This window comes from Urocitellus parryii, chromosome 3 (genome assembly GCF_045843805.1).
Source record: "Urocitellus parryii isolate mUroPar1 chromosome 3, mUroPar1.hap1, whole genome shotgun sequence".
Taxonomy (NCBI): Eukaryota; Metazoa; Chordata; class Mammalia; order Rodentia; family Sciuridae; genus Urocitellus; species Urocitellus parryii.
Window position 1 is genome coordinate 186108190 of NC_135533.1, and position 16817 is coordinate 186125006.

A 16817-nucleotide genomic window follows, 5' to 3' on the forward strand; every position below is an offset into this window, starting at 1 on the left:
TTAATCGTAATTGAGGAGAGAGGAGCTAAGGAAATAACCATGGAGGTAGTGCAGGGAAATAGTTTTTCAATATATGGAAGTGATTTTTGCTACTTTTTATTTTATTTACTTTTATTGGTGCATTATAATTAGTGGGATTTGGTGCATATCTGTATAGGCACACAATAAATTAATATGATTTGGTTAATTTAATTCCCCAGTATTTTCCCTTTTGCTTCCTCTTCCTGATTCCTTTCCTGTACTCTACTGGTTACCCTTCTGTTTTCATAAGAAACACCCTCCATCACTTTTTTTTTTCTTTTTCCTCTCTTAGCTTTCACATATGAGAGAAACCATTATCCTTGATTTTCTGAGTTTGGCTAATTTTCATTTTGCTTAACATAGTGCTGTCAAGTTCCATCTATTTTCCTTCAAATGACATAATTTCATTCTTAAATTATAGCTGAGTAAACTTCCATTGTGTATATATATCACATTTGCTTATATATTCATCCACTGATGGACACCTAGGATGGCTCTATAATTTGGCTGTTGTGAATTGTGATGCTATCAACATGGGTATGCATGTATCACTATTTTAGGCCAACTTTAAGTCTTTAGGATAAATACCAAGGAGCAGTATAGCTGAAGCATGTGGTGGATCCATTCCTTGTCTTTTGAGGAAACTTTATATTGATTTGCATAGTGATTGTATTAATTTATAATCTCATCAACAGTGTTTAAGTGTTCCTTTTTCCCCAAGTGCTCTCCAGCACTTATTATTATTTGTATCCTTGATGACTGCCATTCTAACACTAGTGAGGTGAAATCTCAGTGTAGTTTTGAAATGAATTTTTCTAATTGCTAAAGATGTTGAAAATTTTTTGGTTATTTGTATTTCTTCATTTGAAAAGTGTCTGTTTAGTTGATTTGCCCATCAATTAATTGAGTTATTTAGTGTTTGGGGTATAGTTTTTTTAGTTCTTTATATATTTTAGATATTAATTTTCTCTTGGAAGAGTAGCTGGCAAAGATATTTCTCCTATCCTGTAAAGCAGGACAAAATGGAAAGTATGGTCAAGTGGAGTTTTGTTGATACAGACTAGATAGATGCACTTCCAAGATAGGAGTGGCACATAGTTCTAAATGGGAATTTCTGGTGGCTAGAATGCTGGAATTTTATTAGGTGGCATCTGCTTAGTAGAGATTAAATCAATGCATTCTAGGTCCAGAAAAATGTTAATTTCTGCTGGGTGTTTGGGTCTCAGGGGCCTACAAAATGACAGCAAGATTACCAACTTTCCATGGGTCTGTTCTTCACCACCCATGAATATGGCCTTCCCCAAGTATAATTATTTTCGCTTGTTCAGTATTCTAGTTCTTATTAGCTGACATGAATCACCAAACTCAAAAGGAAAATGAGTCGCACTCTCCTGCATATCTCTGAACTAAATCCCATTGGGTTTCTGTGCTTGTTTCAATTGCATTCTGGCCAGGTCACTGTGGCAATATTTGCTGTGATCCCCAGGTCTCTGTATCAGCAAGCTTTGACTAAAATAAAATTGTAAATACAGAGACCCTCTCAAAAATTTTTAAGTGTAAATTACTCCTCGGCCCAAAGATAAACAGAATTGAAATTCAATATTTAAAATTGAGTAATATTTAGTAATACTTAGAGTGGAAAGTAAAGCCTTCAATGCTCATATTAGAAAAGATTGGAAATGAATTAATTAAGCATCAATGAAAAGAAAAAAGGAATTCTAAAGAAAATAGAAAGAAGGGATAAGGGAAATGTATTAAGTTGAATTTCAAAACTAATTTTTAAAACATCTCTGACAAATTAAATAAAGAATAAATGAGAGAAGGCATAAACAAATTTCAGAGTAAAAGAGAGAAATGTAATAAATCCATTCACTTCAATTGCAGTTTACATTGCTCCTTATAAATTTCCTTACCAGTTCAAGAATTAAGCAAGTAAAAATTAAATGTTATTGGCAAAGTTTTATATTTTCTGATATATTTAAGTCTTCCTGTTTTTAGGTTTTCTATTCTTTCAGTATGATAAACAGTGCTTCAATGAATATTTTTGATTTTTATAACTATGGTTTGGTCTCTTTTATGTTTATTTTCTTTGGACACATTCACATAAGACATATATATTGGCAAATTTCTAAAGCAATTTATAGTGGCCCAAGGAAGGTATATGACATGCATAAGTAAGTTTCTAAATATATGATTAACTCATGAATTAAAGACTTCTTTAAATGGTGTTAACTTACATGTTTTACTAGCTTGTGGATATGGTATACCAAAGGCTTTTTTTTCTTTTAAAAAATAGGTTTGGTATTGCAAAATAAGTTGTCAATAATTAGTTTTACTTGTAGTTAGTTATATTATTAGTGTACATGTAACTATTATTATTGATATTATGTTTTGGAAGCTTAGTCATACAATTCTAACTTTATATGTGTAGCATTTTCATAATTAAAAACTGAAAACAATTTGGATTTTTAATAGATTTAAAGGTAAATGACATGAGAAATCCCTTTAAATTCTGATTAATTTTAAATCTTATATGGTAAAATAATTTGCTACATTTGATTTTCTGGAGAATTAGAAAAAGAATTGTCAAGCCATGCTTTATGAATACTCAAGGAACAATACAGTCTAATAGTTAAGATCACAAAATTTAAAACTAAAATACCTGCATTTAAATCTTACCTTTACTTTATCATATCTCTGGATCTTTAAAAAAATTTTACTTTTCTTATCTCAAATATACCCTGTAAAAATGGGCATTATAAGGTGATTGGGAATACTATGTGAAATGTGTAAATAAAGCACTTAGAATAATACCTAGAACATACTTGTCATTCAATAAGGCTTAGCTGTTGACACAAAATATTGGATACCTACCAGATGTGTGCTGTGTAGTAGGTTAATAGAAATTAACTAATCTCTACTCCTCATGTTGTCCATCATATTTTTCTTATTTTTATTTTTGGAGCAGTTTTTGCACAGTGATGTTTCCATTTTGTTCTTTTGTTTTTGTGTGGGTGGAAGTTAAACATGTTCAACATATATCTTCATGATACAGAGATGTTAGGCAAAGAAGAGTTATTTCTTTGATTTTGGATGGAATTTTCTCTCATACTTTTGAATGCTTATTTTTTATTTTCCTTTTTCTTATTTTTCAGATTAAATGTATGGAAAAAGGAAAAATTAATGATAAAATAACTAAGTTTTGTAACAGTGCAATGGATTCTTCAGTGGAAAACAGTATGTATATAAACAGAGTATGGGTTCAATGTGAAAATGAAAGTTGTTTGAAATGGAGATTATTGTTAAGTGAGGATGCAGCCAAAGTTGATCACAGTAAACCATGGTATTGCTTCATGAATGCTGACTCAAGATATAATGAGTGTTCTATTTCTGAAGAAGACTTTCCTGAAGAGACTCAGCTTCATCAAAGTGGATTTAAGATTGTTTATTCACAGCTACCTCTTGGAAGCCTGGTTTTGGTAAAATTACAAAATTGGCCAAGGTAAGGCTTTTGTTGTTTTTTTACTAATTATTTAGGTGTAGTCTTGTTACAAAGGTTCAAAGGTTCAACTTTTTTTTCTCTTTTGTTTATTTATTTATTGACTTCTGGTCTTATCATTATTCATTCCCTTATTTCTTTGAGGTTAATTTATTCTTTTTCTAGTTTTTAAAATTTAAAATTAGGTCATTGAGTACAAATCCTTTTTTCTTCTCAGTACAGACAATTTAAGTTTGAAATGGGTTTCAAATCAAGTGCTGTACCACTGACTTACAAATGAGTTCTAATTCAAATCTGTAATAGTTACTACCACTGAATGTTATTTTTTCGCCCACAGTGGTGCATCTTGTAAATTCTTTGTGCATATTTGAAAAGAACATATATAATTGTCCTGACACCCAAATAATTTTTTTCTTAAGATTTGTATGGATTTTTACCAATATAGCTCAGTGTTTTGCATTTCCCCCAATATGTGATTGATTTCCCCAAATATTCAGTGTGCATTTTCAGTTTATAATTTCAAGTTTTATTTATTTATTTTTATTTTTTAATTTACTTGAGAGAGAAAGAGAGAGAGAGAAAGAATATGAATCTTTTTTTGTAGATGGAAACAATACAATGCTTTTGTTTTTATGTGATGCTGAGAATCAAACCCGGGTCCTGCCGGTCCTAGGCGAGCACTCTACCAATGAGCCACAATTCCAGCCCCAAGTTTTATTTTTAATTTTATTAAATTATACAATACTATATTTGCTCTATCTCATGGCTTTGATTTTCTTATTTCAGAACTCCATCTTATTTATCTTTTATTTTCTTTATTCATTTTATGTATTCATTTTTTCATGAATTATTTTTGTCTTTTCAATTGTATTTACATATAAATATTTTTTTCTTTTCCATGTTTTATTTTTCTGAAGGTATTACCAATAGATTTTCTATTCTTTCCAATCTATTATTCTTTATTGAAATTTTTTAAAAAAAGCAGCTACCACAGGCTACAGAACTGCTTTCAGGGAGACTCCAGATTTGGTTGCATGTGGCTACACCCATTTTGGGACACCAGCCTGGGGCTGGGGCCTGCGTGCAAGCAGGTTTACCACCATGAGAGCATCTGTCTGGGGACTCCAGGTGGACCTCGAGGTCCAGTGTGGGGGTGCCTGCGGGTTTGGAGAAGCCTGGTGTCTTCCTGCTGAGAGTGCTGGTGGCCCTGGTCTTGCAGCTGCATCATGGGTTTGCTCCTTTGCATGAGTGTATCCCTGGTGGTCTCTCTGTAAGTAGGAACAGCACTGAGGTCTTGGGACTGCAGCATGGCTGAGCCTGAAGTATCTGAAGCCCAGATCTATGGGATAGACACTGGGTTTGCAAGGACTGATTTGGGTTTGGTGATCCCGAGAGACATCAGAGACAGGGCTGAGAAATGGTTGAACACTGGCAGAGACAGTACGACTTTCCAGCAAGATTTATTTTATTTTAGTTTTTTATTCACTAATATCTCTACCATATTTGGAACAGGATGTTTTTTATGCATCAGTATGTGGAGGACATTGACATGAATGGTGTTTTGCATTTTTGTTGTATTCTTATGTCTTTAATTTTTGTCTCTTTATTCACATACTTCCTCTCTCTTCTATTTTCTTGGATTTTTTTCCCAAAATTTTCTCCAACCAACAATCTCTGTTGGCTCCTCTTCCACTCTTCCTGTGAATTTTTACTTCTAGCTTCTCTTTCTTCCTCTCAATTATTGCATACTACACTACCTCTGTTCTCTCATCCACCACTTGAAATTGTAAATCGTTTAACAAATATTCTGTTTGTACTATAGATAGTTATTGAATTCATCATTTTGGTTTAATGTGAGATGCCATAGTGGGAGCTATTAGGTTTAAAGGTATATATTGTCTACACTGGGTACTCTTTATTGGTCTCACCAGTAAAGGTGAAACTCTGGAAACCTTCAGGGACACTATAGGTCTATAGGGTAGAATTTGTCCTGCCTTAGATCTATACTTTTAGATGGGAAAACACATTAACAACATGAAAAAACAAGGGAATAAAGTGCCCCAGACAAATAAGATGCTTCAACAATAGAAGCCACTGATAACACAGTAGAAGAACTTTCCAACAAGGAGTTCAGATTGTATATAGTTAAATTGATATGTGAAGTGAAGAATACTATAAGGAGTGAAATGAAAGAAAAAATACGGGAAGTAAAAGATCACTTCAATAAAGATCTGGAGATTATGGAACAAAAACAAGCAGAAATCCTCAAAATGAAGGAATCTGTAAACCAAATTATAAATTCAATAGAAAACATTACCAACAGACTAGACCACTTGGAGGACAGAACCTTAGACAATGAAGACAAAATATGTAATCTTGAAAGTAGAGTTGAACATGTGGAGAAGATGGTAAAAAACCATGAACAGAACATCAAAGAATTATGGGATAATATGAAAAGACCAAATTTAAGAGTTATCAGAATAGGTGAAGGAGCAGAGATACAAACCAAAAGAATGCATAATCTTTCAATGATATAATAGAAAACTTCCCAAACCTAAAGAATGGAATGGAAAATCAAATACAAGAGGCTTACAGAACCCCAAATGTACAAAATTACAGCAGACCCACAGCAAGACACATTTTAATGAGAATGACTAACACACTGAATAAAGATAAAATCTTAAAGGATGTGAGAGAAAAAAATCAAATTACATATAGGGGGAAACCAATTCAGATATCAACTGATTTCTCAACCCAGATCCTCAAAGCTAGGAGGTCCTGGAATAATATATTTCAAGCTCTGAAAGAAAACAGATGTCAATCAAGAATTTTATATAAAGCAAAATTAAGTTTCATATTTGAAGATGAAGCTAAAACTCTCCATGATACACAAAAATTGAAAGAATTCACAACTGAAAAGCCTACACTACAGAGCATTCTCAACAAAATCTTCCGTGAGGATGAAGTGAAAACTAGCAGAGGAAGTGGGTACACTGAAGGGACATACAACCAAATGAGAAACTAAGACAAACCAAAAACCAGAAATAAATCAAAATGACAGGGAATACAGGAATACAAATCATATCTCAATAATAACCTTGAATGTTAATGGCCTAAACTCATCAGTCGAAAGACATATACTGGCAGATTGGATTAAAATTTTAGCAAGACCCAACAATATTCAGTTTTGAAGAGACTCACCTCATGGGCAAAGACATCCACAGACAGAAGGTGAAAGGATGGGAAAAAACTTATCATTCTTATGGATTGCATAAACACGCAGGGGGTTCCACTCTCATTTCTGATAAAGTAGACTTCAAACCAAAGTTAATCAGAAGAGACAAAGAAGGACATTTCATACTTCTTAAGGTAAGTATATATAAGCAGGACATAACAATTATAAATATTTGTGCCCCAACAATGGAGTATTTATGTGCATCCAACCCTTCTCAATTTCAAGAGCCAAATAGACCACAATACAATAATACTGGGTGACTTCAACACACACCTCTCACTACTGGACAGATCTTCCAAACAAAAACTAAGTAAGGAAATTATAGAACTAAATAATACAATCAATAATTTAGACTTAAAAGACATATATAGAATATTTTATCCATCAATGAGCAAATATACTTTCTTCTTAGCAGCACATGGCTCCTTCTCTAAAATAGACCATATTTTATGCCACAAAGCAACTCTTAGTAAATTAAAAAAAAATAGAGATAATACCCTGCATTCTATCAGTCCACAATGGAATGAAATTAGAAATCAATGATAAAATAAAAAATAGCAGCTACTGTAACAAATAGAAACTAAATAATACACAATTGAATGATGAATGAACAGTAGAAGAAATCAAGGATGAAATTTAAAAAGTCTTAGAGGTAAATGAGAACACTGATACAACATATCAAAATCTGTGGGACACTTTGAAGGCAGTGCTAAGAGGAAAGTTTATTGCATTGAGTGCATTCATTAAAAGAGTAAAAATTCAACAAATAAATGACCTAATACTGCGTCTCAAAACCCTAGAAAAAGAAGAACAAATCAACACCAAAAGCAGTGGAAGAAAGGAAATAATTAAATTCAGAGCTGAAATTAATGAAATAGAAACAAAAGAAACAATTGAAAAAAATTGATTTTTGAAAAAATAAATAAAATATATAAATCCCTGGCCATGGTAATGAAGAAAAAAAGAGAGAAAACTCAATTTCTAAAATACAATATAAAGAAGGAAATATCACAACAGTCATGTCTGAAATATAGAAGATAATTAGAAACTAATTTGAAAATTTATACTCTAATAAAATAGAAAATATCAAAGAAGTCAATAAATTTCTAGAGACACATGACCTACCAAAACTGAATGAGGAGGACATACATGATTTAAACAGGTTAATTTCAAGTAATGAAATAGAAAATGCTATCAAAAGCCTACTAACCAAGAAAAGCCCAGGACCAGATGGATTCTCAGCTGAGTTCTACAAGACTTTCAAAGAAGAATTAATACCAATACTCCTCAAAGTATTCCATGAAAAGGAGGAAGCCCTTCCAAACTCATTCTATGAGGCTAATATCACCCTGATATCAAAACCAAACAAAGACACAACAAGGAAAAAAACTTCAGACTAATATCCCTGATGAACATAGATACAAAAATTCTCAATAAAATGCTGGTAAATTGCATTCAAAACATATTAAATAGATAGTGCAACACGATCAAGTGGGATTCATCCAGGGATGCAGGGTTGGATCAACATATGAAAATCTGTAAACGTAATTCATCATACTAATAGATTTAGAATCATATGATCATCATTAATAGATGAAGAAAAAGCATTTGACAAAATACAGCACACCTTCATGTTCAAAACACTAGAAATCTAGGGATAATAGGAACATAGGTCTACATTATAAAAACTGAACCCAAGGCCAGCATCATTTTAAAAGGAGAAAAATTGAAAGCATTCCCTTTAAAAACTGGAACAACAGGGATGCCCTCTTTCACCACTTCTATTCAACATCATCCTTGAAACTCTAGTCAGAGCAATTGGACAAAAGAAAGAAATTAAAGAAATACAAATGAATAAAGAAGAATTCAAACTATCACAATTTGCTGGTGACATGATTCTATATCTAGAAGATCCAAAAAATTCCACCAGAAAACTTCTAGAACTAATAAGTGAATTCAGCAAAGTAGCAAGATATAAAATCAACACCCATAAATCAAACACATTCCTGTACATCAGTGATGAGTCCACTGAAAAAAAAATTAGGAAAACTACTCCATTCACAATAGCCTCAAAAGAAATGAAATAACTGGGAATCAATCCAACAAAAGAGGAGAAAGAACAGAATACTAAAGAGAGAAATTAAAGAAAAACCTCAGATTTTTGAAAAAATAAATAAAATATATAATAATGAAGAGAAAAAGAGAGAACACTCAGATGGAAAGATCCCTCATGCTTCTGGAAGACAGAATTAATATTGTCAAAGTGGCCATACTACCAAAATCATTTATTCAGACTTAATGCAATTCCTACTAAAATCCCAATGACATGCTTCATAGAAATAGAAAAAGCAATTTATGAAACTTATTTGGAAAAATAAGAGATCAGAATAGCTAAAACAATCCTTAGTAAGAAAATTGAAGCAGGAAGCATCACAAATCAGATCTTAAACTATACTAGAGAGCTATAGTAACAAAATTGGAATGGTATTGGCACCAAAATAGACTTGTAGACCAATGGTACAGAGTAAAGGCCACAGAGACTAACCCACATAAATACGGTTATGTCATACTAGACAAGGGTATGAAAATCATTCACTGGAGAAAAGATAGCCTCTTCAACAAATGGTGCTGGCAAAATTGGAAGTCCATATGTAGCAAAGTGAAATTAAACCTCTATCTCTCACCCTGCACAAAAATCAACTCAAAGTGGATCAAAGACTTAGGCACTAGAACAGAGACTTTGTGCCTAATAGAAGAAAAAATAGGCCAAATTTTTACCATGTCAGCCTAAGATCTGACTTTCTTAACAAGACTCTTAAAGCACAAGAAGTAAAATTAAGAGTCAATTAATGAGATGGATTCAAATTAAAAAGCTTTTTCTCAATAAAGGAAATAATTAATAATATGAGGAGAGAGCCTATGATTGGGAGAAAATCTTTACCACATAAATCTCCAATAAGTATTAATCTTTAGGATATTTAAAGAACTCAAAAAACTTAACACCAAAAAAACAAATAACCCAATCAATATATGGGCTAAGGAACTTAAGAAACACTTTACAGATTTACTCACTTTACTCAAGATTTCATCTCACTCCTCTCAGAATGACAATCATCAAGAATACAGGCAACAATAAATGGTGGTGAGATTGTGGTGAAAAGGAACACTCATATATTGCTGGTGGGACTGCAAATTGGTGCAACCACTATGGAAAACAGTAGGAGATTCCTCAGAAAACTGGGAATGGAACCACCATTTGACAAAGCTATCCAACTCCTTAGTTTATACACAGAGGCCTGAAAATCAGGGTACTATAGTGACACATCCACATCAATATTTATAGCAGCTCAATTCACAATAGCTAGACTATGGAACCAACCTAGGTTTCCCTCAATAGATGAATGGATAAAGAAAATGTGGTACATATATTCAATGTAATATTACTCAGCTTTAAAGAAGAGTGAAATTATGGCAATTGCAGGTAAATGGATGGAGTTGGAGAATATCATGCTAAGCAAAATAAGCCAATCCCACAAAACCAAAGGCCGAATGTTTTCTCTAGTATGTGGATGCTAATTCACAATAAGCGTGGGGCACTAGGGAAGAATAGCATTATCTTAGATTAGGTAGAGGGAAGTGACGGGAGGGGTGGAGAGGGGATGTGGGGATAGGAAAGATAGTAGGATGAAATAGACATTATTACTCTGTGTGTGTGTGTATGTGTGTGTGTGTGTGTGTGTGTGTGTGTGTCTACATGGTAAATATGATTCTGCAACATGTTCATTCAGAAAATGAGAAATAATATCCTATGTACGTATGATATATCAAAGTGCATAAATGTATTATACTCTCATGTATAACTAATTAAAACAAAAAAATTTAAAACTGTCCATTAGATATGACAATTTTTAAAAACCTTTAGTCACTTTAAAATAGTTTTCTAATTTATATATATTTTTCATGCCTACATTATTTTATTGCCATTAGCTTAACTTGAAATTTCAGGTACAATTTTGATTTGTTTTAAGGCCTTGTCTCTCTGGACAGCTTTCAATTTTTAATAGGAGTATTATTCAGTGTATGTTATTGGGGATTGAACCTATGGCCTATACAGTAACATAGGCAAGTGCTCTAACACTGACTTACATCCCCAGCCCATCCATTTTATTTTTTATTTTGAGGCAAGGTCTAAGTTGCCCAGGCAATACTCCTGCCTCAGCTTCCTGAGTAGGTGGAATTACAGGCATGTGCCACCATGCCTGGCTTAATTTTGGATAGTGTTTAAATGTGTTTAGCAAGCTGCTTTTTCTAGTATATTACAGGGATTTGGGGGCACCTTTTATTACTGCCAGATGGGAGTGAATGTCCAGCTTCTTCATTGAATTGCAACTGATTTCCAGGGAGAGTAGTTACCTCTTTCTTACTAGGGAAAGGTAGGAGTTTAGGTTCCCCATTCACAACACTGGCTGTAAAGGGTAGAGGTGTCTTATTCCTGCTCCCAGGTTACCTTCAGTGACACTATGGGAGAGGTCTTGCTAGCCCTGGAAGGTGATATAAATCTTCCCTTCCTAATAGGACTCCTTTGCCACGTCTTAAGGGAGAAAATGCTTCATTATTGCTTGGTGGTTTGAAGTCCAGGCTTACCACTAGTCTTTGCCGTGGGGATAGGTTGGAGGGCAGGGTGGCATAGTTTGTTCTGTCTTGCTATACTGCCCCTCTTCTTGTCTCTTGGCTAAAAACAGCAGGTTTCACTGGGGCTTTTTTTATTTGTTTGCACCTATTGGTATTTCTGGGCTGTTCTCTTCTTTAACACTTAGTCTAAGAAGATATGAGGCAAAAGAAAGCTCAGGGAATGCACTATTACAGGTTTCAGTGTCCTAACTGTTATATTTTTTTCATTCATCAGACTCTTCTTATGTTTGATTTATATATAATAGCCAGGATTTTTCTGTATATCTAGAGGAAAAAATATAGAGAAATGATTGTCTTGTCCAGAACCAGAAGTTACAGAATAAATTTGTTTTATACATTTTTTATTCACAGCCCCAGGGCCCTTTATTCTATTGTTTTCTTCAAGAATCAAAAATATAGAATTGTTACTGAAACTCCCTAGGTTTACCTCCCCTACTTTATTTTTAATTTTAAATTTTTATTTATTTAAATTAATAAACTTTTTTAGAACAGCTTCAGGTTCACAGAAAAATTGAATGAAAATTAAGAGAATTTTCACATATTACTTCTCCACCACACACAGCTCATTCACCATCAACATCCTGCACAATATCATACATTTATTATAAGTTATGAACTAATATTCACTCATCATCAACCAAGTATGTATTAGGGTTCATTCTTTGTGTTGTGCATTTCATGAGTTTTGACTATAATGACATGTATTCACCATTATACTGAATGGTTTTACTAGTCTAAAAATCCTCTGTGCTCCACCTATTCATCCCTCCCTGCAAACTCTTAGCAACTATTGATCATTTTACTGCCTCCATACTTAGGCCTTTTGTAGATAGCCATATGTTGGAATCATACAACATGTAGCCTTTTCAGATTAACTTTCTTCTCTTAGAAAAATGCATTTCCATTTCTTCCATGTTCTTTAATGCCTCCATTGTTCATTTCTTTTTATTATTGAGTAAAATTCCGTGTTTTTATGTACTACAATTTATTTATCCATTCACCTATTACCTGTACATCTTGGTTGCTTCCAAGTTTTGACAATTATGAATAAAACTTCTATAAGCATCTATATACAGGTTTCTGTGTAAACATGAGTTTTAAATTCCTTTGGGTAAATACCAAAGAATGCAGTATGCTGAACTGTATGATATGTGTAATTTTTTAAGAGACTGCTAAACTGTCTTCCAGAGTGGCTGTACCATTTTGTATTTTCACCAGCAATGAGTAAAAATTCCTGTTGCACCACATTCTCACCAGCATTGTTGTTAGTGTTTGGGTTTTGGCTATTCTAATATGCATGTGATTGTATCTCACTGTTGTTTTAATTTGCATTTCCCTAAAGATATATGCTATTGAACATCTTTTCATATGTTTATTTGTCATCTTTGTATCTTTTTAAGAGAGGCATCTGTTCAGATTTTTTGCCTATATTTAAATCTTTTAAATATATAAAGTACTCTTAATATTTTAGAATATTAAGAGTACTAAAATATTAAGAGTACTTTATATATTCTGAATACTAGTCTTTTATCAAATATGTCTTTTACAGATGTTTTCTCTCAGTCTGTGGCTTGTTTTCTTAGTCTCTTGACAGTGTTTTTTACATAGCAAATGTTATAATTTTTTTAATTTTAATGAAATACAACTTATCTTTTTTTTTCTTTCATGGAAGGTACCTTTAGTGTTATATCCTCACTTTTGTTTGGATCTTTATTTCCCTCTGTTATTATTGATCTTGTCCTCTTCTAATCTGATTTTTCTACTAGGAGTTTCTCATCAGTATGAATCTTTGTCCTGCAAATGCTCTTTGTTAGATATAAGTGTTCATAGTGCCCAGACTGCTTTAACACCTTCAGAATTTGTTGCAGTTTTCCCTGCTGCATTTTTTGCTGAATGCTGTTGCAACTTGAAGTTCTCATTTCTCAAAGCCATTAGCCCTCTGGTTGCCTTCCTTACCCACTCTTCTTTTCTCACACAGAAGCTAATATTTTGCAGGTCTTGTAATTGTCAGTAGTTTGCACCTACTAGTCCTATTTTTGTGTTCTTAAATAACTATTAAATTTTAACATAGATGTTGTGTGTCGTGTATGGTATTGCTTTTATATTTTACATACCTACATTAGAAAATTTCAGGAGATTCTAACATGGTAACATTATTGCCACTATCATTCCAGAACCTCATACTATTTCATATTACATTCTTAAGCAAAAATTCTCAAAGCTGGGATATTTTGGCTCATTATCTTATTTTCATTCATGTTCTTCTCCATGAAAATATAAGATGTTGAGTGTGATGGTATAATTGGCTTATTCCAGCATACACACAAATACAGCAGCCCTTGAAGTCAATACCTAGATTCATGTTCTTGCTCTCTCACTTACTAGTATGTGTTGAATTTTGTTCCCTTAAAATTCATATAATGAAACCCTAACACCTAGTACCTCATATTATGACTATATTTGGACATAGGGCCTTCAAAGTGGTAATTAAGTAAAAATGGGACCATTATGGTGGATCCTAAGCTAATGTGACTGATACACAGAAACTTTAGAAATGCATATACAGAGAAGAAAGGCCATGTAACGATACAGCAAGAAGGTGGTCATCTGTAAGCCAAGGAAAGAGAACCCAGAAACAAAATACATCAATACTTCAAGCCTCTAGGACTGTAAGATAGTAAATTTCTATTATTTTACCCACCCAGTCTGTGATATTTTGTCAAGACACCCTAGTGAACTAATATACTGTCTTGGAAAATGTGTGAAATCTTTTGGAATTATGTGCCCTTTGTTGATGAGGGCTTTTCTAGGTATCAAATGTAATACTGTTGTAAAAAATGTTCCTGACTTCCATGTAATAATTTAAATGGACATCAAGAAGAAAAAGTTGGGTAATAACAAGTATTTTAAGAGGTATGACTATAAAAACTCATTTTATGAAGTTACTTATGAAGTTATTTGTAGTCCCATCTGATTTTTCACATCTAAAATTAACATTTTGAAAGCTTAGTGTTTGTATTCTCAAAGGGTAGTACTGAACTTTTAACAACTCTAACTCAAGAAATGGATTTGTTTTGGTCACTACATAATGAAAAAACTGTTAATAATTTCATTAGCAATTCTTTTACAGTTTTGTGCTACTGAGGCTTAGAATTTAAAATTACACATGAAATATATTTTACTCCTGACCCTAAGTTATATCTAATATATAATTAGGGCCATCAATATGCCTGAAAAATACAACTATATCTCACTTCTTCCTTACTCAGAAGTAGAATGCATTTGACTAAGTGGCCACTTATGTTCCGTTTTATGAACTAAATTGAACACAAATTTAAAATTCAAATTAAGAAAGTCAATGTTCTTATGTTGCTTATTCAGTAGCAAAAGATGATAGGATAAACTGCAGTAGTAAAATGTAAAGATAGAATTAACCTATAAGAAACAGCCAAACATCAGATCTTAATTAAACAATGTTATAGATGCTGAAGTTTCAAGTGGAAAGACCAGTGGCTGCAGAGATACTTAGCATTATAGCATTATCTGGGTCAATTCTCAGTAACCCATGGCCTTACATCCAGATTTTAAGACTCAGAAACTCAAATGTTGTCAACATCTCAAAGTTCTTCTTTCTCAGAAGTGTTGACCTGCTTTTATAAAGCTAAAGGGAAACTGATACAAAATCGAGAAATGCCTATTTATAAAAACAAATCATTGTCAAGATAATAGCACTTTCTTTATCTATGGGCAAGCTCCACGAGGAATCAAATTATATTAATTACATCTATGTCCACTTGCTGATGCAACACACACTCATGTATTTATAAAAATACATATGCATCCTGGGGTTGTGGCTCAGTTGTAGAACGCTGCTTGCCTAGCATGCATGAGCACTGGGTTCGATCACTAGCACCACATTAAAAAAAAACTAAACAAAAATACTTGGGCAGCCTGTGTCTTTGGATTATTCCTATATATACTTGGGGTAGAGTTGTACATACTATGAAGACAAAACTATTTCCACAATGTTTAAGCAGGTTTGCTTTTTAATATTCAAGAAATAGTATTGTATTCAGCTAGAAAGAATCCAGAAGTTAAAAGGAGAAAATAACAGTTCACATCTCACTTAGTTTAGGAAGATATATTGCCAAGCAGAAACTAGATTTTATTTAGGATAACTATTTTGAATATATTTATAGAGCATTTTACAAAGCTTTTTCATAAATATGAAAATTCATTTATAGAAAATATATTTTCACCCTAATGTGCTATCATCCAAAGCACTTGGTATTAAAATATGCCTTCAAGTTAACAAAGCAATCCAGTGATACTTTTTAGATAGTATATAAATGTATAAATTGAGATTTCTATTAAATTCTTTCAGTATTATAAACATTAATTGATTGTTTTTTATTTGCATTATTTTACATGCAAATTAATATAATGTATATGTGTCTGTATGTCTTCCCGTAAGTTAGATACAGCACAGAGATTTCTTGGCAAATATAATATTCATATAGTGATGATTCCAACTCATCCATTTTACTCCAACTTTTTAGGAATAAGGCCCAAGTTAAGTTTGTTCTCCTCTTAAACATCCAAACCATAATTTAAAAATGATAGTGACACATTTCTAATATGGTATAAATAAAAGGCAAATGCAACCATGCTTTTGTTGGGGACAAGAATTATCTTATTACAAATCAGTTCCACGGTATAATAAATGTGTACAACATCAGTTTCTTCATGATATATTGGTACTTTCCTTGAGGTGGTTTATCCTGCTAAAATTTATCTTTGCACATGATTAATTGTAACACCTAGCATCTTTTATTTTTTTGGAACCAGGGATTGAACCACTGAGCCACATCCCCAACCAACTCCCTGTTTCTCCCGCTCTCCCACTTTTTTTTAAATCTAGAGACAGGGTCTCACTGGGTTGCTTAGTGCCTCCCTAAGTTGCTGAAATTGGCTTTGAACTCACTATCCTTCTTCTTCAGCCTACCAAGCTGCTAGGATTACAGGCATGTGCCACCATGCCCAGACAGCCTGCACCCCCCCCCTTTAACCATGTTTATGCATTTTACTTTCTATCGCCCATAGATTCTAACATTAAACATGTACTTTTCTTGTAATTCTGATACCTTTTCTTTGGGTTGTCTATTCTTACTGTTCCTTTCAACTTTTAAGTCAGTAGAATGATACTTAAGAATTTCTTTTCCGTATGAAAACAAAAATAGGAAAGTAGAAGTGCACAGTACAATCTTAGAGTTGACAGTGTTTGAACTGAAACTGAGGTCAGTGTGAGGGCAGAAATGGACATCAGCTTTCTTCAATCATAGCAAGTCAGCTGATGGATATAGCAGTAGG

The 16817-nt window shown here is 33.1% G+C and overlaps 1 protein-coding gene across 1 annotated transcript in view; it reads left to right on the forward strand.

The window, feature by feature from the left end:
- The window catches only part of Zcwpw2 (zinc finger CW-type and PWWP domain containing 2), a 125282-nt gene that overhangs the window by 38332 nt on the left and 70133 nt on the right, over positions 1-16817 (forward strand). Inside the window, exon 2 of the mRNA XM_026405334.2 lies at positions 3177-3523. Coding sequence (XP_026261119.1) covers positions 3177-3523 — 347 coding nt within the window. The remainder of the gene's footprint in view (positions 1-3176; positions 3524-16817) is intronic.